This window comes from Alligator mississippiensis, chromosome 3, assembly GCF_030867095.1.
Source record: "Alligator mississippiensis isolate rAllMis1 chromosome 3, rAllMis1, whole genome shotgun sequence".
NCBI classification, from domain to species: domain Eukaryota; kingdom Metazoa; phylum Chordata; order Crocodylia; family Alligatoridae; genus Alligator; species Alligator mississippiensis.
Window position 1 is genome coordinate 234,278,027 of NC_081826.1, and position 22,545 is coordinate 234,300,571.

At 42.1% G+C, this 22,545-nt stretch overlaps 1 protein-coding gene across 11 annotated transcripts in view; it reads right to left on the reverse strand.

The window, feature by feature from the left end:
• Window positions 1-22,545, reverse strand: part of PAM (peptidylglycine alpha-amidating monooxygenase) — a 272,458-nt gene that overhangs the window by 143,642 nt on the left and 106,271 nt on the right. For all 11 annotated transcript variants that reach the window (XM_059724977.1, XM_059724982.1, XM_059724979.1 and 8 more), the window contains 2 exons: window positions 21,814-22,326; window positions 20,462-20,582 (listed from right to left, as the gene is read on the reverse strand). In XM_059724977.1, the coding sequence (XP_059580960.1) occupies window positions 20,462-20,582; window positions 21,814-21,905 (213 nt within the window). In that variant the 5' untranslated portion in view covers window positions 21,906-22,326. The remainder of the gene's footprint in view (window positions 1-20,461; window positions 20,583-21,813; window positions 22,327-22,545) is intronic.

Genomic DNA, 22,545 nt, shown 5'->3' on the forward strand with positions numbered 1-22,545 from the left:
TCAAATCATTGTCCTCTGAATTGGCCGAATCCAAAGTGAATACTTTCCATTTTGCACAGGCTTACTTTTTAGCATATTCCCTGCTTCCATGGTTTAACCACTGAAAACCTATCATACATCAAAACTTGGCACCCAGGCAGTCTGAAAAAACAACTGGCACCCAGGGAGGACCCAAACTGAAAAAAAAAATGGCACCCAGGCAGTCTGAAACCTGCTTAATTCACAGGAGGGGTTGGCAACGTACAGTTCACAGAGCCATGGCATATGGCCTACAGATATGGGGATCTGGCAGCAGTTGTTGGCAGGGGGCTTCAGCTGCTGGTTCTCTCTCCATGCTGCTGTGCGGAGAAGAACCAGCTGAGGGCAGGTCCTAGCATCCATCTGACTACCTCTAATACAGGGTGGGTCATTCCAGCCCACAGCTGGACAAAGTTGCCAACTACCGGAATAAAGGAGGTTTAGCTCTTTATCGCAGCTTTTACTTCAAAGGTCTCTCCAATCAGGTAGAGCTTATGAGTGATCCCATGAGGTTGACTGGAAAAGCAGTCCTCTTTAAACAAATGCTGCAACAATTATAGCTGGAGCTCTTCTGCAATCCCATTCAACTATTTGCTGTGATGGTTTATAACACATAGGTGGTTTATAACCCTAATCTTGATGAGGGCTATGAACCCTAACCAGTGAACTAATTACTTACCAGAAAAATAGGAAGGAAGACATCACAGTGTGAACCACCTTAGCCTAGCTTCTACAAGTATTTTTGGAGACATGGAACGAACGAACAAGTGAACAAACAAACAATGCATAAAAATATGCTTGTAAAAGACTATAATACAGCTAAGGACCATTCATAAAAATATGCATGTAAAAAGACTATAATACAGCAATGTTACTTTGCTTAATACAGCCATGATTGTTGACTATTCATAAAGTTAGCTTTCATGTACATTTATGGCCCGTTAACTTCTCCTTACATATTCAGATAATTCTTCTCTAGTGAGTAATTAAAATTTAACTTTGAGAGGCTTCATCATTAATATCCAATAATTTATTCTCACCATTTTATCCACTGTTGAGCCCTGGAATATCAGGGACTGAATGTTCTTATCACTCTGTTTTGCTGGTAGTGTGAAACAAAATGGTATTGTCTAAGAATTCTATATACTTGATATTTACTTTTCTGGAGTTTGTCATTTTTTAGGAACATAATGGATCAAATAGCTTCCCTATTATGAAATTAGAAAACCTTATCTACTATATACCACAACCAAAACTGAATAAATGGGATGATGAAGAGCAATTATACTACAAAGACCTCAAAAAGTATAATATCTTAGCCCGCAAGCTAAAAGTTGAACGCCTTAAACACAGTTAGTTGAGCTATTTGAGTACACAGAGATGACCTACTTACAGTACCACAAAAGTAGTAAAGAAAGTGTCTGGGATACCCACATTAGACAAATAAATAAAATCCCACACCAAACTTGTGATATCCCATCTTCTTCTACTTGTCTTTTACCTCTCAAATAGTATTTATGAGGTACAGCTTATGTTTCTGTTGGGAGCAGCATCTTTAGACCAATGGATGGGGACAACAATGCTGAACTCTGAGGAGACCACTTTGTTCAGCCTCTGTTGTACTGGATTAAATCAAAATAATTAATATTCAACTTGACATTAAACTAGCTGGGTTGCCTTGTCGGCTGCCATATTTATCTTATATTAATCAGCCTTTCAGCTGCTGTGTAGGGTTTATAAAAGGCACTTTAGAATGATAGGAGACATAAAAAGAGAGGGACAACTTGAGATGAATATTTGGAGGCCAAAATTTAAGTTGCTTCCACTGTTAGCTAACAGATGTCCATATAAAAGTATAAAAATAACATACTTCCTCATATATAGTTGTGTCCATACCTGATACTAGCCTGAAAAATAAAAGTCCATTTATGACTTAACTGTCTAGAAGCAGCCTCAGACAATAGTAAACCATAATGGCACTAAATTTCCTAGATAAACTAGGCGAGTATCACGAACTGTATATTCACTTACAAATTAATCAAACCTGGCACTGCTACCACATTTCTTGCAATTCCACAACATTAATAATGTAACTTATGTTGCATTAAAGCATATGCAATTTCATCAGCAATTTTTATAACTATTTTAGTATATTCCTAGTGTGCTGTCTGAAGTATCTACATGCTCAATTTCTAGACAACTAAATATGAGAAAAAATATCAGTAAAATAGATCTCCTAGAGCACACACTGAAGTACCTATGAGATAACAGGTTTTTAACTAGCCCACATTGTGATAGGGAAGACTGGAAAATTTGTTCTAGTCTTATTTGCTGATTTATTTCAGCTTAGCTTAGCATGCCCACTGTGTCACATATGACTTTCTATGTCAGAAGTGAATTAAAACAGTAACAGAGAGAACGTTAGGAATATACCATATTTTTCTCACAAAGCACACCCATGTCAGGTTTGGGGCTGGGCACAAGGTCTAAGACCATATGCGTGGTTTGGCTGTGGACTAACCTCACGCACTGGTCTGTCCACAGACTATGAGAAACAGGGATCCCCAGAGGTTTGGAGATTTAGTGGCTGGGGGGGAGGGGGCGGGGGCAGTGGCAGCACTGATTGCTGTGGTTCCCAGAACCACTCTGAGAGCCATGGCAATCAACATTCCCACTGCCGCCAAATCTCTATACCTATGGGGATCCTTATTTCTCGTATATATTGTGCATTCCAATTTCCCCCAACTGGTTCAAGAGAAAACCGTGAACATTTCATGTGAGAAAATAAGGCATTTATAGAAGTGTTTAGCAAGGTACTACTAAAATTAGATCGTTCCCATCAGAGGCTGTATTAACCAAAAGGTGACAGACAGGTCAAGTATATAGTACCTCTTGACCTAGTGAACCTTCGATGAAACTTCATTCTTCTTCTCATAAACCTTCCCTTCATTCTGACCATGAAGCTGCCAGAATGCAATCAGAAGCTACAGTTCTTCAGTAATTGTATCATAAATTTGTTATAAATGACTGGGCTATGGTTCTACCTGCTTCCTACAAGGAATTAGCTACTAAGGCCAAGAACATCTTATTTTCCTTTGTCTAAATAATGGTAAAGAATTAAAATGGGTAGGTAACCCCTGGCACAGGTGCCAGAACACGGCATTCAAAGGCATTTTGTTTGGCACATGTACCTCGAAGCAGACAGCAGGGAAGAGGCCAGGGCTGCGCTACTGCAACAAGGATCAGGCCTCTCACGTCCTTCCCGCCTCTGCCCCAGCAGGCCAAAATCTTACAAGATGAGGTTGTGGGTGTTTTTGGCATTCTGCCCCAAAACATTGCTGATTCCTGAATTAAAGCATTATGGTGCCCCTAAATCTGTTTTCTGAATATTTTTATTACTTTTCTAACATGTAGGCATTAACAGGATTTCTGTTTGTAGTCTAGAATTTGGACAGGATGACCATACTATTACTTGTTTCTGACTCTTGGTTCACACTGATTCCAATTCTGATCCCTGGTATTCTTTGACTCCAGCTCTGAACCTTGGCATACCCTGACTTCAGCACTAGATTTTGACTCCCAAACCTTGACTCAGCCTATGATTTGCAACCTGCCACTGGATTTCCCTCTGTTTCTGGTAACTTAGTCACTGATTCCTGACCCTCTGGACTCCTGCCTGTCTGCAGTGGTCTAACCACTAGACAAGACTGCTTATGAACCAGTCTTTACATGTAGCAAGAAAACAAATATCATGAGTTCAGCTGCTTGTTACAAGTATTTGGACAAAGCCGTAAAAACCTCTTTCCCAAACTGCTACAGCAGCACCACGTAGCTTAGGCCTAGCTCCTAACACCACTGTAACTATATTAATATTGCCAAGTCATCCATGACAGGCAAAGTCCCAAGGGATTCAAGAAGGGCTAACATAATGCCCATCTTTAAAAAAGGGCAAAGAAAAGGGTATGGGTAAATTACAGACCAGTCAGTCTAATTTAAATATAAGGACATTTACCAGAGTCAGTGAAAAATAGTCAGAAGGAAGAAAGGGAGATCACAGCCAAATTACATTTGTTAACAATTTGTATTTCAAATTAATTTATTTGTTTTACAGGGAACTACAGCTGTGTGAAACAGCATCATTTCATTTCAACTTCTGTTTCACAGGGACAGTTTTTCATTTTGTGTTTCATTTCATTTTGAACCACTGTTCTGTTTCATTTCATTGAAACTGTTTTGCTGTTTCAGCACTGTTTCGATGTTTCACCCATAGAGTATAATGGGGAAGCACAAAACTGCCTAGAACTTGGTCACTGTTTGGTAGATTTGGATGAAACCAGCAGGCATGGTATGAGGCCATGAAGCCTGCCAGGTTTCAAGAAAATAGGTGCAGGGGTTTCTGGGAAACTGCATCTCAAGCTGCTGACAAGCAAAACTTGTGACATGTGACTTTATGTGTGTGTTAAGGCACGCCCTCACTGGCACTGGGGCCTCTACATGACACAGTAGTGTGCCCCAATGAGGACTTCTCCTCCCCTACAGCCTCAGTCCAGTCAACCACTTTAACTAACAACAAGTAATAACTTAGTAAGCAGCACAGTAGCACTAACAGCATCTCAGGCAGTCAAACTGTTACAAAGCTTTTCTTTCCTTTCCTGCAGGAGCTTTTTCCTCAGTAGCTGCCAGAGAACACTTCCTGCCAGTCCCAGCCCTGAGGCTTAGATGTGCGCAGGGCCCAGTGTTCTTCTGGTCAGCTGACTTGGGACAGGTGGTAGGGGTGTTGGTCTAAGACAGGGGAGGCCAATTATTTTGAGTGGAGGACCACTTACACAGTTTTGGCAGGCTGTCGAGGGCCACGTGGGTAGCCCCGCCCTTTGACATGTGCCCCGCCCCCTGGTAACCATCTTGGGACTAACGTCCCAATGTTTTGGGACCAATGTCCCAGGGTCAGCACCGGTGAGGCCCAAAGCAGGGCGCAGGCTGACAGGGGTCTGTGAAGCTGGGCTGGACTGCACCAGCAGGGAGAGGGGAGCTGGCCCGGCTCCACAGAGCACCTGCTAGCTGGGACCCTGCACTCCTGCCACCCTGCTCTGGGCCCCGCCGGGCTGGCCCTGTGCTCCCACTGGCTCCCTGCCCGCTCACACCCAGTGCTCCTCAGCTCCGCAGTACAGGCAGGGGGCAGCACACAGCCCCAACCCCCTGCTTGCCAGCAGGGAAGAAGCTGGTGATGAGCATGGGGAAAAGTGGCTCATCACCTGCCCCATGGACGGTGCTCCCTGCTGCAGGCACTCGCAGCATGCGCAGCGCTGTCCGGAGCAGGCACAGGCAGCCCCAGGCAGGCTGTAGGTGGCTGCAGCGTGGGGCACTGGCCATGTGGCGGGCGAGGGGCCACTTTTCCCAGCGCTCAGCACCAGCTTGTAACCCGGCCCCACTGCCAGCCTGGTGGCAGTGGGGCCGGGTTACAAGCTGGTGCTGAGCACGGGGGGAGGGGAGGAGAAAGCAGCTCCTCCCCACCTCATGCCCAGCACCCAGCGCTGCAGCTGCTTGCAGCCTGCCTGGGGCTGCCTGTGCCTGCTCCAGACAGCCCCGTGGGCTGTGAGTGCCTGCTGTGCAGGGCGCTGGCCATGGGACAGGCAAGGGGCCGTTTTTCTCCATGCAGGGAAGGAGCCCAGGGAAAAGCCGAGCACGGGGGTGAAACAGCCCCTCCCACGCCTGGTGCCCCACACTGCAGGCACCGGGGCAGCCACATGCTCCCAGCCCAGAAACCCCAGCTGGGGCTTCCGGCCGAGGGGCTGGACCGGGCAGGCCCCACTGTTGTTGGAGCCCGCTGGGCTTCCCCTGGGGCCTACTGCCCTTGGTTCCTGTCATTTTTGACAGGAACCAAGGGTAGAGAAATATTAATTTTCCAAATTTTTTTAGGGGACCCATGGGCTGGACAGAATGGCCTCATGGGCCGGATGCGGCCCACGGGCCGAATTTTGCCCACCCCTCGTCTATGGACATGGCACTGGCAGACAAGGTCCCTTGGGTCAATCTGGTATCTTTTAGTAGCCCAACTGAATAGTTAGAGATTGTAGCAAGCTTTCAGGTTGAAAAACCCAGGGGGTGAGGTACAGGATGGGGTGGGAAGGGGAAGGCGATGTAGCAGCACAGGTCAAAAGTGGAGAGGTACCTGGAGAGTTAGATGTCTGACAGGTTGTAGTGTGTCAGAATTCCAATGTCTATATTGAGTCCATGAGTTTCTGTACCTAGGAGGTTGATGAAGAGCTTGTCTGTGAAAAGTGGTTTGTAAATTCCCTTTGAGGATCAGGACTTAGAGATTGGAGACAGGTGGTGTTCTGTTGCTGTCTTTGACAGATTTTTGGTGAGCGCTCATTCTGGTGCTCAGTTGTTTCTTCCATCCAGGAACAGCACACAGACCAACTGCAGGTGCTTCCTCAGCCTCACAAAGGGGTTTTCAGCCCGAAAACTGGCATCCCAGGCAGCTAAGCTGAGCTTACCTGGAGCCTCACAACAGCACTGCAACCAGCAAGCCTCAGGCCTGTCAAAAACATGATGGGTCCAAGCTTTCCTCAGCCAGGAGAGTGAGCATGAGAGAGAGAGAGAGATAGTGAGAGTGAGAGTGTGAGTGTGAGTGAGGTGGTTGGAGGTTATGGCGCTTTTTCCCCGCCTTTCACCAGATAGATCCTCAGTCCTGGCATTTCCTGGGGCTGCCATGCAGCTGGCAGTCCTAGCAGGCCTCCTGACCCTGGCAGAGTGCAGTTTTAGTGGTCATGCCTGGGATCTCCTCCTTCCCCATAGCCCTAGTCTATACCTCCAAGTTTGTCCTGGCACAGAAGCTCAGCAGGGACATGTTCTTCCCCTGATGGCTGGTGATGCACTGAGTGCCACCTCCAGCTCTGATAAGGGGGTATTAAATGGTTTTTAAAAAGGAAATAGGTGCAGACAGAGTGAGGAGGGTGGCATTCACTCTGTCTGCACCTGGAGCTTGGGGAACCGCAGCAGCATGAGGTTCACCTTGTGGAACACCAGCTGCTCCACCAAACCAGGATCCAAGCAGGTGCGGTGGGGTGTCACTACATCACGTGGGCCATACTGGACCGCAAGGGGTCAAGCCATTTCCTGATGCCCTCCTTCAGCCACCTCATCAGTGCCTGCATATCTGGTGACAGTGGCTTGCTCCAGCCAGGAACACTGATTCCCTGGAAGCTCTCCATTTGGCTCTGAAGTTCTCTCACTGCAGGCATCACCTGGCTAAAGAGGGCACTGAAAGCACTGAGGGTCTCGGTATCTTCAAGGAAGGGCTTGAGGACCATCAAGATCTGGGAGATGGTATCGCACTCAGCTCTGTTCAGGGGGCTGCTGATCTCAATCTCCCTGAGCAAGGCCATCTCATGGATGTCCTTCTGTTACTCTACTAGCCTCTCAAGCATCAGATATGTGGAGTTCTACCGAGTCTCAATATTCTGCATGATTTGTGCTGCAGGATATTCAACTCTGTTTACCCTGCAGCATCTTGCCCCCCTTGATGCTCCAGTGGAAGCAACCTGACACCTTCCTGCATTTGGAAATGAGCTTGCTGGTGGTGCTGGCGTTGTCATTGGCAGCCCTGTCCTGCTCCAAGGCGCCCCTGACACTGAGGTGGAACTTGTGTGCCACACAGCAGATGCCAAGAAAGTTGCATCACGGACCGCCTTGACCATATTGGTCCCATTGTTGGTGACCATGAACCCGCCGGTGAGCTCACCCTGCCCAACAAGCCACCTGCACAAAGCAGTTCAAGGCCCCCATGATCTCTGTTGCTGTGTGGGACTCATCCATCACCTCGGCTTGAAGGAGAGCCCACTGACGACCTGACTGGTCGCACCAGTGCCCTGTGGAGGAGAAGTATGCATGATCTCCACCCTGGCTGCTCCAGATGTCTGAGGTGAAGTGTAAGGCCACCTGTGGACATTCCTTGCGCAGCTCCTCCCTCAAGTACTCCCTGCATGCCTCATATTGGAAGGACCCTATTGGCCTGCCAGAGGTGGTATGTGCAGGCACTTGGTATGATGGGGCCATGAGTGCCATGAGCCACCTGAACCTTGGCTGCTCAACTAAGGAAAAGGGCTGGCCATCCACAGCAAGTGTCTCTCCAATGCTCTGGGTGATCCCGCTCGCCCTTGCAATGTGCCCCCTCTTTCTGTCTGCCTTTCCCCCCCTTACACTTCCAGGGTGGCCTGCCTCTGATTTGGGGGGATGGGGGATTCCCTTTGGTTACTGTCCAGCTGGTGCCAGGCTGAGGAGGAGCAGGGGCAAAGGGGTGGTACCTGCAGAAATGCATCAGTATCCATGTATCCCTGTAGTTCCCTTGCCCTGACTGGTTTTGGTGCAGCAGTGCAGGCAGACAGCATACGCAGAATCATCTGCCAGCTCAAAATGATCCTAGGCCACACCACCCGCTCACTTCTGGGGTGTGGGTGCATGTGTGGATGCTGCAATTTCCCCCTCCTCAGCAGGCAGAGGCACAGCAACAGGAGGAGCCGACTCAGTTGAGGCGCTTGCCTCCACACCCTATACCTCAGCCTCCCCTGAAGTGCCTTCTGGGGAAGGAGACCTGGCTCAGATGATTCGCCCTCCTTCCCCAGAATTTCCCTTGCTATGGCACTGAGATCCAGATCCAGCTTCAGCTCTTCCTCTGGCACTGAAAGGCTCAGCATGGGAAGTGAAATGGGGGTGGAGGAGACTGTCATGCTGGTGCTGCTGCTTGTTGTCATGGTGGTTGGGGAGGTGTTATGGCTGGTGCTCTTGGAGGGGATGCAGACTCAGGCACAGGCAGTAGCACTGGCACTGCTCCCCTCTCCTCTCTGCCCGTATAACTAGTGGAGCCTCATGCCTGCTTGTTGTAGCAGAGGCTGCATCTCAGTTTGGGGGGGGGGGAGGGGGAGGACTTCCAGCTCTCCCTCTACCCCCTCTTCCACCCCTCCCTGAAGGCTTGCCAGCTGCCTTTCCAGCACACTTCATGGTGTTTTTCATAGTGTCTTGTCTTTGCCTTGGTGTGGTGGAAAATCTGTCTCTTCTGTAATGTTATCTATCTGATGTATGTAATATATGTAGATATTAAGATAATTGCATGTATGTGCATTAATGTAATGTATGTAGGTATTTATGTAATAAATATAATATATAAATGTATGTATGTGTTTTCCTATATAAATTCTATATTAGAATATGAAATACGATTACGCTGTGCTTCCCTGCACAGTGAATGAAATGCACACAATGAGAGAAAGCACAGATTTGAAAAGAATCAAAACAGACTAACAGAAACAAAAAAAGGATTGTGGGTGAAGAATAAATTGAAAGGAATCAATTAATATAATAATAAAATAAAAGGGTATAAGAAGAAAGGAAAAGGTATTGCTGAATCCCACTTGCTAGGTTAGCAAGTAGGAAATGAATACTAGCCTTTGTTGTCTGATGCTGCTGAGCTGCTGGAAGACAGCTCAGTAACTGACCCCAAGGCAGAAAGCAGCCCAGTTCAAACAACGCTGCTTTTGATGCTGTTTTTCCTTCCCTCCCCCAGAGCACTGGTATTGGAAGGGACCTCAGAGAAGGATTACTGGCCAGCTACACAGTCAATATCAGAGCAGCCCTTCCTGCCTCTTTTCCCCTCCCTGTCCTTACTTTGTTTCCCTGAAGGCAAGCCGAGCTTCAACTTCAAAACTCGAAATGTTTAGAAACTTTCAAAATGTTTCAACTGCCCCTCGTTTCAAAGCTGTTTTGAAGCCCTTTGTTTCATTTTGATTTCACTGTTTCAAGCTCAAAATGAGTCAAAGCAGCATCGAAATGAAACAGCTAGAGAAATTTTGCACAGCCTTAGTAACTAGCTTGGAGGATGAGGGGAATGCTGTGGTCATAAAAGTACAAATTTCAGTCAAAAAGTAACACTCCTTGATTTACATCTCCTATGCAAGCCAGGGACGTGGAAGATAGTCTTGTTGACTTCTTGCCTAATGGAACCACAGTGAACTTAAAGGTTTAATGTCAAGACCCTGAAGAAATTGAAACATTGGATGCAAAGAGCTTGACAGATGTACCTGAAGTACTGCTTCTGAACAACAAACAACTCTCATTCACACACCATCCTGTGAACCAGAGGCAATTTCACTGTTTGGATGGACTGCGCTACCTAATCTTTTGTACATCATAGCAGAGGAAAGACAGATTATTAGGGCAACATTTTCAGGATAACATCATAGCAAAGTGATGTGTAACAGGAACTAAGACTTTTACAATATCAAGATATACACTCTTGTTCACCAGTGGAAAAACATCTCTGATGGAAAAAAGACTATGTTAGCATGGTTATACCCAAGTTATGTGCAATGTAACATTTTCAACAATAATTGGGTGAGTGGAAGAAAAAAACCTGGAAGTATTGCTTTCAGACTGAACTTTGTACCTAGATGTAGTAAGACTTGACACAGTCCCACATGACATACACACAAGTAAATTAGAGAAACACAAGCTAGAAAGAGCTATTTTTTGAAGATACAAAACTGTTTAAATAATTGGAAGCAAAGAGTCAAATGGATCAACATCTGACTATCAGGAGGTCTTAAGTGAGGTTCTGAAGTGGTCTGTGCTGTGTCTGATACCGTTTAAACATTTTGTTAATGAGTTGTATGCATAAAATCAAGTCTGTATAAAATACAACTGAAAGAGGTTGTAAGCTGTAATTTCAAGTATAGGAGATTTTATTAGTGAATATTTTTTTTAATTCTTGATCTATATTGACTCACACTGACCAATTTAACATGACATCCCAGATAGTATAACATAAGAAAGGGCATTATTTTGAAATGAGGGTTATCTTAGATGTGTATTTTGGAACTCTTGTAGATTCCACTCTTACTTGTTCACTGTTTGAATAGTCTAATCAACTTTATTATTCGCTATGATTTATTTTTCTCTGAGGGTTTGTTTTGCTTCTTGGGTTGCTTTCATAATTGGTGCTTTATGCCAGGGGTGATTAACCTGAAGCATAAGTACCACAAGTGGCACAGGTATAGCCTCCGCATGTGGTCCAGCAGATCAGGAAGTAGATGGGCAGTACAGCAGCAGACAGGGCAAGAAGAAGAAAGCAGAGCAGGGGATTAGGCAGGGAGCACAGAACAGGGAGCAAAAAGCAGAGCAGCCTATTAAACAGATGAAAAGCATCAAAGTGGCATTCGGAGAGGGTGCAAGGTTAAATTATGGCATGCCTGCCGAAAAGGTTGGCCCCCATTACGCCACCAGGGCAGAAACGGAAATGTTTCCATTGGAGCCAAGTCAGAACAAGTCCAGTAAGATACCAATAGTGTAAATACTCAATTAAAAATTAAGGAGAAAAAAATATATACTGACAGACCTGAACTTCAAAAGAATTTTCATAAATTAGAGAGCTGGGCAACAGAAAAAATTCAGCCAAGGCAAATGCAAGATGCTACATCTAGAGAAGAAAGAGCAAATGCAATTTTGGGCTGTGTGACCTGAACCTACTATGGTGACAATACCATGCTACTCAGTACTGGTTAGGCCTCAGCTAGAATTGTATACATTTCTAGGTACTACATTTTAAAAAGGACAAGGAGAAACTACAGAAGATCTAGAGAGAAATGACTAAGATGATAAAGCCAAGGGATGAAAGACTGAGAAAACTAGGCACGTTTTTTCTGGAAAAAAGGAGATTAAAGAACTACACAACAGCACTTTTCAGAAATTTGAAAGGCTATTACAAGGAAAAGGGACAAAAACAACTCTTCCTTACAAGAGAAGGCAGCATTTAAGGCTGTGGGTATAAATTACCACAAAACAGATTTAGATTTTGTTCAGTTTCTACTGGGTGAATTGCTGGTCTCTTGACAGAAGATAAAAGCATGCAGACTTTCATGCTTTCTCTCCCAAACAAAAATGACCACTCCAGGAGAAAAATAATCTGATAACAACCAGGGTTAAATCATGCCCAGGAGAGTTTATCCTGGAAAGTAAACATCTGCATACTTTCCCCCTCCTGAGGACCAGGAAGAATGGAACTACTGCCCCATCTACCCTGGGTCAGCCTGGAAGAGTGCAAAGAGAAGGGGCTATTTTTCCTGCAGGGGAGAAGAACCAGGAGGGTACCCATCAAAAGAAAATGCTTCCATCCTGGCAACTGGCAGGATTTGCGGGGTGGGGGCATTCTCCTGGGGCTGTCTTTTCAGCAGCTGCCTGTCATGGCCCAAAGGGTATGATTTTGTGTGTGCTTCGGCACTGCAGAATTATTTCCCGCTACATGGAGCTTTCTTTGCACGGTGCAATTCTCAGTTACATAGAGAAAACCCCAGTGCAAAGGAGTTCCCGCCACCCGTATGTAAATTTGTTTCCCACTATTGGCTGTTTCTAAATTATTCCCACGTGGCAGCTAGCAATTGGCTTGCTAGCTGTATAAGAGGCTTGAGCGGTTTCCGCCCAAGTTGGAGGAGGAGAAGGAGGACTTCACATCTCGTGAAGAACTCTAAGCGTGCTGTGGAGCTTAACGAACCCAGCGTGTGCCTTAAGGAGGATACAGGGGCCTGATCAACCTCTAGCCTCTCCCCGTCGCAGCCTGATCCCTCTACGTACCCTTCCCTGTGCGCTCGTGGAGAGTCACCTTTCGGACTCTCATTGTGGTATCCAGAGCTCTTCTGGGGTTATTTCATCCGGTTGATTCGACGGGCTCGCGGTTCTAGAGCTCTCAGCCAGCCTTGGACCAGAGTTCGCGGTTAGAACTCTTGTCTGCTCTTCTTCTTTTCTATCTGTAACTGCAACGCAAGCAAGTTTTCCTGCCTGCACTGCGACCATCTATGGTGTAAGTAAAATAATCTTTAATCAACTGCTACGCGTCCGTGCCTAATTCTAGTCTGCTGTGCCGAATTCCCTGACCCACGTGCCAGGGCTGCTGGCCACAGCCCGCCGCGCGCCCCCGAAAGCCTTGGACTGCTCCCGGCCCACACACTGCCAACTGCCACTGGACAGCCTGCCCCCTTCCCAGCAAGGGAGAGGACAGGCTGTCAATGAATGGGCTTTGCAAGGAGGGGATGTGGGGGGAGGGGATGTTTCCATGAAGTAGCCAGATATACATCAATCTGGAATGCAGGTAAATAACATAAGATGACGTTTAAGGTCCCTTCCAACATAATAATTCTAATATGACAGGCAGGAAGAACATCTGTATAGTCCAGCTCTGGGGCTATTTTTCTACTAAAAGAAATTTCTTCCAATACAAATGAACACCTGTATGCAGACTTAGATTAAACTGGGGGGGGGGGGGGGCTGGAGGGGAAGGAGGAAATCTTCCCAACTGTAAGGACAGTGGAAAAGGTTGTCTTAGGAACTTACGGAATCTCCTTCCTTACCAGAGGTTTCCAAGAAGTGGCCGAATATACATGAGTCTGGAATGCAGGTAAATAACATAAGATGACTTTTAAGGTCTGTTCCAACATAATGATTCTAATGGCAGGCTGCAAAAGTCATCTCTGCATCTCAGTTAACTCAAGTATACTACTAACTGGGATAATATGTTCAGATCCCTCCTTCAAACATGATATTGTAAAAAATTCATTACTTTCTAAGTATCGTAGAGTACACTGAAGAAAGTGCTACTTATTACCAGCTCCAGTTCACAGGCTACTACATTTTATAACCACAAACTTGAATTCACCCTGCTGTATTCTTGCCCACTTCATCAATTCACTTAAATAATTCACAAAAACTGATGGCTTTAATGATTTTCAAAGAGTCATTTCTCTTTATCCATCCTCCAAGCTGCCAGTGGTTGATACTTATCTTCCAGTTAATGGAGATACTGCTATTAATGAACAAAATAGCCTCAGAACTGCAAATGCCAATTACCCTGTAATTTTTTGTCATCATTTCATATTAGATTATATACAACATTACTGTGGATGTTCACAACAGCAAACAGCTATTGGCTTGCCAAAGCTTGCAGTTAGCATACAAAGCAAATGTGTTCCTTATTGTCTGTCTGTTTACGAACTCTTATGCAAACGGCCCTCAACTTGCCTGACGGTTTTTCAGCGTTCATATTAAATGTTTTTTATTGATCCCCTATCCCTCCTGCTTGTGTATTGTTCCTTTAAAAACTAAACTAAACAGGACAAAAACCAACAAACCAAAGCCAAAACAAAAAATAATCCAATTATCTACTTTTGTTCATTCTCTCTTTAAATAAGATCCATGCTTACTTATGATTAAACTTGTTTTCAGTGAGGTCATCTTTGTGCAGTGCTACCACTTCTGTAATTGTGCAGAATAAGGAATGGACAAAGAATAGCATACTAAAATTATTCTTTGTTGCATGCTTTAGTTGCCCTTCTCCCAGTCAAATCCCACTGTGGGGAGGATTTGGGACAATCATCATCTGAGAGTATCTGCATAATTAGTAATAAATACTGTAGATGATCTAAACAGTATGGAGTCAGTTTTTACTTTTATGAGAGGAGGTATCACTCAAAGTCACCCATGAAAATGTCTATCAAATTGATAGGGAAAATATATCACTTCATATTTATTAGCCTAGTTAGGAAACTATTCTGTTTCATTTATTTCCAGATTTATATTGCCTGAATTTATACTTCAGTGACCCTGTTCATGAGGACTGCAAAGGAGGGGGGTCAGGAACCAAATGGCCAGGACTCAGAGGCAGGAGTCAGCCCCCTCTCTGCTCAAGAAGCTACACCTGTACTGTGCCAGGGGGTAATCAGAGCCATCATACATACAAGGATAGAAGTCTTAAGCAAGCAGCTTAGGGTTTCTCCTGGTGGAAAACAGACACAGCTCTACTTTTTCTTTTACCAGAACCCAATAAAAGACACAAGCGCAGAGACCTCTATGGCTGTGAAACCTACTCAAACTGTATTTAATCTATTGAAAAATGGCAAATGAGGAGTCTGTAACCCACAATTTTATCAAGAGAAAGAAAAAAATGGTATTTTGACTTGAAAAATTCTTGTCAAGACTTCCAATAAAAATACAGTTTTACATTTAAACTATGTAGTTTTCATGCACAGGAGTAAATTAATGAAAAGTTAAAGCTACCATGCAAAAGCTAATGCCATAAGTCTGAAGTCTGTCTAAGAAAATAACAGTTTAGGTTCTTTTGTGCATCATGTGAAGCAGTCAGGTCAACAAGTCACAGTAGTAGAAACTGAAAGATGGGACAGTTTTCTGAAGAGGTTAATGGGAATCCCACTTTTGAAGTCAGAGCCAACTAAAGGAGGAAACTGACAACATGTCTCTAAACTGACAAATTTAACATAATAACCCACACCACAGCTAAATGCTTGGATACAAAAGTCTAAATGCTTAGCTCTTTCAGAAACAGTAATCTGTTCTACTCAAGGCATGAGGGAGCAGAGAACAGTTACTTGATCAAAAGCTTTTTGAAAAAGACGTCAAGAAATCAAACAAAGATACTATCACCTGAAATTCTGCTTCCACTCAACTAATTATTTTTTTCAACCTGCCAGATTGATGTGGATGTCAGATGCCTTAATGTAAGGGATACCTTGCTTTCCCAAACATAAGAAACTTGCAAAAAAAAAATAATCTACAGCTATCTCATCTGCCCTCCAATCCCTAAATCATTAATTCTAATTCACAATTGAATCCGAGAACTATCCTTTAAGTTATACATATATTCACACACTATACACACATTTCTGACCTCCTTGGACATTTCCATAGACCTAGTAAATAAAGAAACACTATTAAAAAACTGTCACCAGAAAAACTAATAAAGCAGCAGTTTGATATCTGGTACCTTGCCATGAAAGATCTGAATTGTCTTTGACCAACTGCATTGCAAACATTATTCAGGTAACATTTCAAAATGTCATTAATGAGATTTCATAATTTGAGGCAAGTATCCACAGTTTCCCTTTTCTAAACAGTGAGGAAGCATTTGTAGGATTATGTAAGAAACCCTCTTATAAAGAGCTCAAACATCCCAGTTCTGCTGTTATGCTGAATGCTGCAACTCTCAAGTGGTATGACTTTAGAGGCTACCAGGCATTTTTTCATTTGACATCACTTCTGATACGCAAATGAGTAAAAGTGAATCACTCTCAAACCCTTTCTATACAAGCCCGATTTTGGCAGTTTCTCAGCCTCAGCTGCTTCATAAAGTATGGATTCTGGCTTTAATTTCTTATACGTGCAACAGAGAAAAAATAGTCAGGAAGAGAAATGCAACAGATGGGGAAGGCTTGAAGTCAGGTTAATTCCTGAACACATTTCTATGTATTCTTTTTAAAGAGAAAAAAACCCTCCAACCTTTCAATACATCATCTCTTCAGCACCTTTGACTTACAAGCTCTAAAATGTTTTTTTTTCCAGTTACTCTAATTACTAAAGCTTCTAAGGACTCTTGAGCAACAGTGGGAGGACGGTGTTGCTTATTGTTAAAGATTTGAACCACAACCCATCAGTGGCTGACAGACTTTAAAATTATTGGTATTCTAGCAAAATTCTTGCGGCTCATGAGTTATTGCCAACTCATAATGAGACCCAGCCCTGGTAGAAGTCCTAAAGCTCAATACAGAGCCATGTGTTTTTGTAAAGGCAAATATAATCATACATTTAGGAACAACAGAAGTAGGCCATATTTATAGCATGAAGGGCTGTACCTTAGACAGCATTTATTGTGAAAAAAACCCAACAGAATCAAAGTACACAATCAACTGAATACAAATTGCTGTTGATATTATTGCCAAAGGTGTTATTTTCATCTTTGGATAAAAAAAAAATAGGGATACATCATATATAAACAGGCATTTCCATATTAAGAGGGATTTAGACAGCCTTAGCAAAATCATCATTTTGGTGTCAAAAGACACTGGAGATTTGGAAAAGGTTTAGATAAAGATCACTAAAATAATTTAAGGCCTGGAAACATGCTTTATAGTGAAAGACTTAAAAAGCTCATGGAAGAGAAGGGCAAATGGGAACTTGAATACAGTCTATCACTACCAACACAAGAAAAAGACATAATGTAGTCTGACAGCTGGTAGCTGAACCTAGAAAAAATTCTAAATGGGAAATAGAGACAATCTTTTTTTGACAAATAAAGATAGCGGGGTAAATAACCACTGAACCTGCTTGGAAGGGATGTGATAAGTCAGTAATTCTGTACCAGGGTGCTGTGGTCCTTTCAAGGCTGCCACATGGTGCCACAGTGTTAGAAGTTAGGTTTGCAAACATGGTTCACAAAATAGACCCAGAGATTTCACATTGAAATCCACAGTTGTGGGATTCCTGAGTTCTTTGTAAGAGAAAAATTGCTCTATTATTTTTCTGGAGTAAAAAAAATAGTAACAACTAGGAGCTGGCACTTTCCCAGGGGTGCCTCAAGTCTAAACAGGTTGAGAACTACCGTGACAGATTCTTCACTGTAGTCTTCTGATGAAGATTAGCCATCCTAAATGATATGCTTTAGTTTGCTCACAAATTACTAGCAAAATGCAAGGCTATATCCAATGTAGATCAGTCAGGGGATCATAATGTTCCCTTCTGTTACTATAATTAAGCATATTTTATTCAAATCTATACTGCTCAGTAGATTTAAGTGAGTAGCATGCACAATTTTTAAAATTTCATATATAAAATTATAAAAAGTCTATTATAAGATAATGCAGTACTCCATAGGTAACATATATATTGTCCGTTTTTCCTTTATCTCTTTTTTTTTTTTTTTAAAGGAGGAGACAAAAAATCATTATGATAGAAATAAAAATACTTAAGATGTTTAATCAATAGAAAACCAGCTTTGTCTTGCTTGTGCCGATTTTTTTAGCTTCTGAAATCAGTTTAGTCTCTAATAATCAATATGGCAGCCTTAATTCTTTGTTTAGCTATATTCCTGAATGCTTTTACTCCCGCACGATTACTTTTCTATCCTTTATGAAGAACATAAAGCTAGGAAAAGAAAATGCTGCCTCAAAGGGATAAATATCACTCAGATTAAGAATCTGATTATTAGAATTGCAAAAGTTACCAATTGGTTTGTAACAAAATTATAGAATAAAACAATACAGCGGATTCTTTTTTCCAGAGAAAAATCAAGGCTTAGAAATAAATAGTATTTACCCATATGCCATATTGACATGTTTCCATGGGTACTAAGCTTGCTTTCCAGAATTTTAGGGATTTTTACTACAAATTTAAATCTCTGGCTGTTAAGCATTAGAAAATAAAAGCCTCAAGAATGTACCCCAAATGTAACTAAACTAGCAATACATTTTCAAAAGCCATAACTCCAAAAGGTGAAACCATACAATTCTGTTCATGAAGGGTTACCTCAGATGCTCAGTGATAATACACTGAGAATTTTGAGTTAGCTATTTTATTCCTTAAAAATGAAAGAGGTGGAAAGAAATAAGACTGCTACACTATTTACTGTAAGTAATGACTCATTTTAGCATTACAAGTTAAAGATGTTTAAGATATAACCCACTTTGTTTCCTTCCAATCACGTAACAGCCAAGCAACAACCCAAACTACTAGGCTGGATCCTATTTGGTGACATGAGATGAGCCTAATCTGCAGGTGAAACTTGGAAAAGCAATACATACCTCTTTTATCCCTAATCTGACTCCTAGGAAAAACTTTAACAATGTCCTTACATACCCATTGAGATGGATGACTTTAATAGAAAGTTTGGCACTGGACACGCGTTCATTGAAAAAACAAGTCAGCAGCTACTGGGCCAGAGCCAAAGTCTCCTATCCTCCAAGAGGCAGAAGAGAGTGAGATAATAAGAGTGATTACATGTCTCTCTCTCCTCTACAGGCACAATGGAAGACTTTTTTTCTCCCATTTATTCTTCCATACAGCAGCAGCTGAGCACACTTGAGTTAGATCTGCTGGTCATCACATCACAACTTGAGAAGATAGGAAATGAATTTTTTCAGTCACAGGCCAATGTCACCATGATCAAAGACAACTTTCCTTCAACATTTGGGTTTTTGACGTTTCCTCCTCCCTCCTCCCGTTAAAGTATACTTACACTATAGGTTATTGCTTATTTTTGCATGCCTGTTCACAAATAAATAAGGGGGGTTGACTAACTTTTATATTTGAGCTATATTTTTAACATATGCCTATAAGGTTCCTAGACATGACTTCTCCATTGGTATTCTTGTGAAATTTTAGATCAAAAGCATGAAGAGAATTACCTCTTCAGAGCTAATCGTGTTTATACTCTCAACTAATGGCCCTTGTGCTTATATAACGTAGACATGCGGAATTCTATACGAGCAGTTTGAAGAATTTCATGGATTTCTTTGTCCTTCTAAAAGAAGGAATTTAAAATATTTTTATGCAGTCACAGATGCCCCAGCAACAATTTTATTTCTCTTTTGTAATCATTAACATGATGCTGCTGACTCCAAATTATATGTTCCAAAGGGGTGCTCCCCGATAATTGAAAGCCTTATATTTCCTCAGTATTTTTGAAAGTGCTATCTGCAACAATGAGTCATCATCTACTGCAGCACAACATCCTGTTCTTTTCATGCCTCTGCAGCCCTTTAAAAAGAGAAGTACTATCTTTTAATGACACACAATTCCCTGCACTGCCTGGCTGCAAAAAATAATTAATCATTGTTTATCATGCTTAATGAAACTACCTGTAAACATGACAGCAGAGATTTTCATTAATTTATATGAACCTTAAAAATAAGTTACCCTTTTCTTAATTTATCATATGATTGTATTATTATTCCCTGCAGTGTTGTCATCCTGGCCAGCAAACAGTAAACAATTCATACTGAAAAGAATATATCTTTTCAGGTATTTCACTGTCATTTCCTAAACTATTTCTAGCATCAGAAATGTTACATCAAATGTATGTTAGTAAGCTGTATTCTACTTCCTTCCCATCCAGCTGTCAGTTTCTCCAACAACAACAAATTTACAGATTAGATCCTGTCACTGTCACTGCATCCACCAAGACAGCACCCCATCTCTAGGGACTGGTGACAATGGGTATATCTTCATGTCAATTATAGGACTGTATAAATGCATGCCTTAGTAGCACTGCTGGAGGTTTATTAAAAAATCATTTTTCTCACTTAAATGTATCCTACATTGCCATGGATCTTACTCTATTGATACCCCAAACTCTTCAACAATTTGGTTTATAGAAAATAATATAGTCTGAATTAATTTATGCAAATGACAAAATGTTCTCTCATTTAAAAGTTCTCTCTTTTATTCAGTTATTATAGACTCTTCCCCAAGGAAACTTTATTTATCTGAATATAAATAGAGCCATAAAGTTTAGCCTGTTGCTTTTTAAAAAGTTACCAATGCTGTAAGTAAAGTTCATTTCCTCAGCTTTTACAATACAATGGATAGGTACAATAAAATGCCGTATTCCTCTCACCTGCTTTGGAGTCACCCCAGGCATGCGAATGTCCAATGCAAAATCTGTCAGACCAAGAGGAATCACTGGCCTGTTGTTTCCAAGGCATTCATTAGAAAGAGGCCTGGTGGTATCTTTATACCTTTAAAAGAAGGGAAAGATTGTTTCAATATCCTGATTAGAAGTGATTTAAAAGTTAAAAAAAAATAGAGAAAAACAATTCAGATTTACAGAATCTGATTTTCAGATCTAAGGAAGCTTGACACCTAACTCCCACTGACTTTCAATCTAATTTGGTTGCCAAGTTCTCCATATTCAGTCACTGAATTTTTTGGAGACATTCACATGGATAACTTTAAAAGATTGAACCATGTAAATAAGCATACCATAAAAATCAACCATTATATATATAGGTAAAAAATGTAAGGTAAATGCATATATGGACATATTTTCCTCACCATGCCAAAACATATCACATACTGCTGCCATTCATTTTGGATAAACAACTATACATAGTTCTAAAATTGAGTTAATGTTTGACCAAAATAAAATTTCAGTTTTTCCCTATCCTTCACATTTTGAGGATTTCAATTCTAGAAGTGCAATGGTTAAGTTACAACTGGTTGCTTATCTACCTACAGTATCTTCCAAGCCAGCAAACAACAGTACATGTTACAACTCGGTATGTGGGCATCAATGGGGTCTGTAATGAGTGCTTCATACAATTGATAAAAGGCAAATATTTAATTCACTGCTAAGCAAAACCATAAGGCAAAAACATCTGAAATGTGATGCAAACTGACTGATTATTTAACTTGGTAATCATGGGGTATGCACTGTATATACAGTGCTGTGTTTTTGAGCTCTCTCAGTTTATTTCCTCCCCACCCCTCTTCCATATACACACTACCCCCAAAGTTCATTTGCTTAACTTGGTATTCAAGACTTAAATAAAAACAGATTCCTGATTTTAAACCAGTTGATTAATTTCACCAAAAAGGTACCAGTTCAGACAGCATGCTTAGTACTGGAGCAGGTACAATATATTTGTGTGTAAAGTCTCAAAAACACCTATGGTTATATGCAAATCTTTATACATTGTTTTATCCATTTGTTATGTAGATGATCCATATTTTAAAACACCACTGTAATAGTACAATAGGTTTCCTGTCTTCCAACACTGGTATAGCAAATGTAATTTCAAGAACTGCAGACAATTTCAGATCAAAAGTTAGCCACAAAGCAAAGCAATCTATTTTGTCAATAAATAATTTTAGGTAGTAGATACTTTTTAGAACTTGCACTATTCAAAGTGGTTGCGTCACTACGAAGCATGCACTGAAAACACCAAAGATATTTTCTGCATAACCCACCTCTTAAAGACAGAAAGTGGGCTTCTGTAACCCAAACAGCTGTTTTGAAAAACAAGGAACAGTATTAGCAGGTTGTTAACGAGGCCAGCCATGTCCACCCTGCTGTTCGTGGCCCGATTAAGGGAGCAGAAAAAGGGCAGTGCGGCTCTATCGGCTGTGATCCTGACAATTAGGCAGCAGCAGCAGTATCAATTCACTACTTCATTATTGTGTGCTCTGCAGGCTTCCTACAGCTTTTGACAGACCATCTGTCTTGGAAGGTGACGCACTGTAAATCAGGAAGGTGGATGATGCTATGTTGTCTTTATTATTAGCTGCAAAAATCAGTTGAGGAATCTTCCTTTGCAGATAGGTGACACTGTACTTTTTTGTCCAGTTAAGGAGCTGAAGCAAAGTGGTACTCCTGATGCTTTCCCCTTGCTGTACTGCTAAACCTGCAGGTTACTTATCAATCCACAGTGACAGAGGCTCCAAGTGGCATCACAGAAACCAGCGTCAGTCATCCTTCAGAACCTGTAAAAATAGAAGCAGATAAAGAATGACTAACACATTACAGCATTAGTCCTCAGCAAATCCCTGCTGAGGCTTTTTAATACATTAGTACTTTCATAAGCTTTAGCCCAACCCAATGAAGAATGCACCAAGTCTTGTTGATCTCTCGCTCCCTAACATACCAATACAGAAAAAATTAAAAATCCTACATTTTTTAGGTTGAGAAAGTTAGTCAAATGC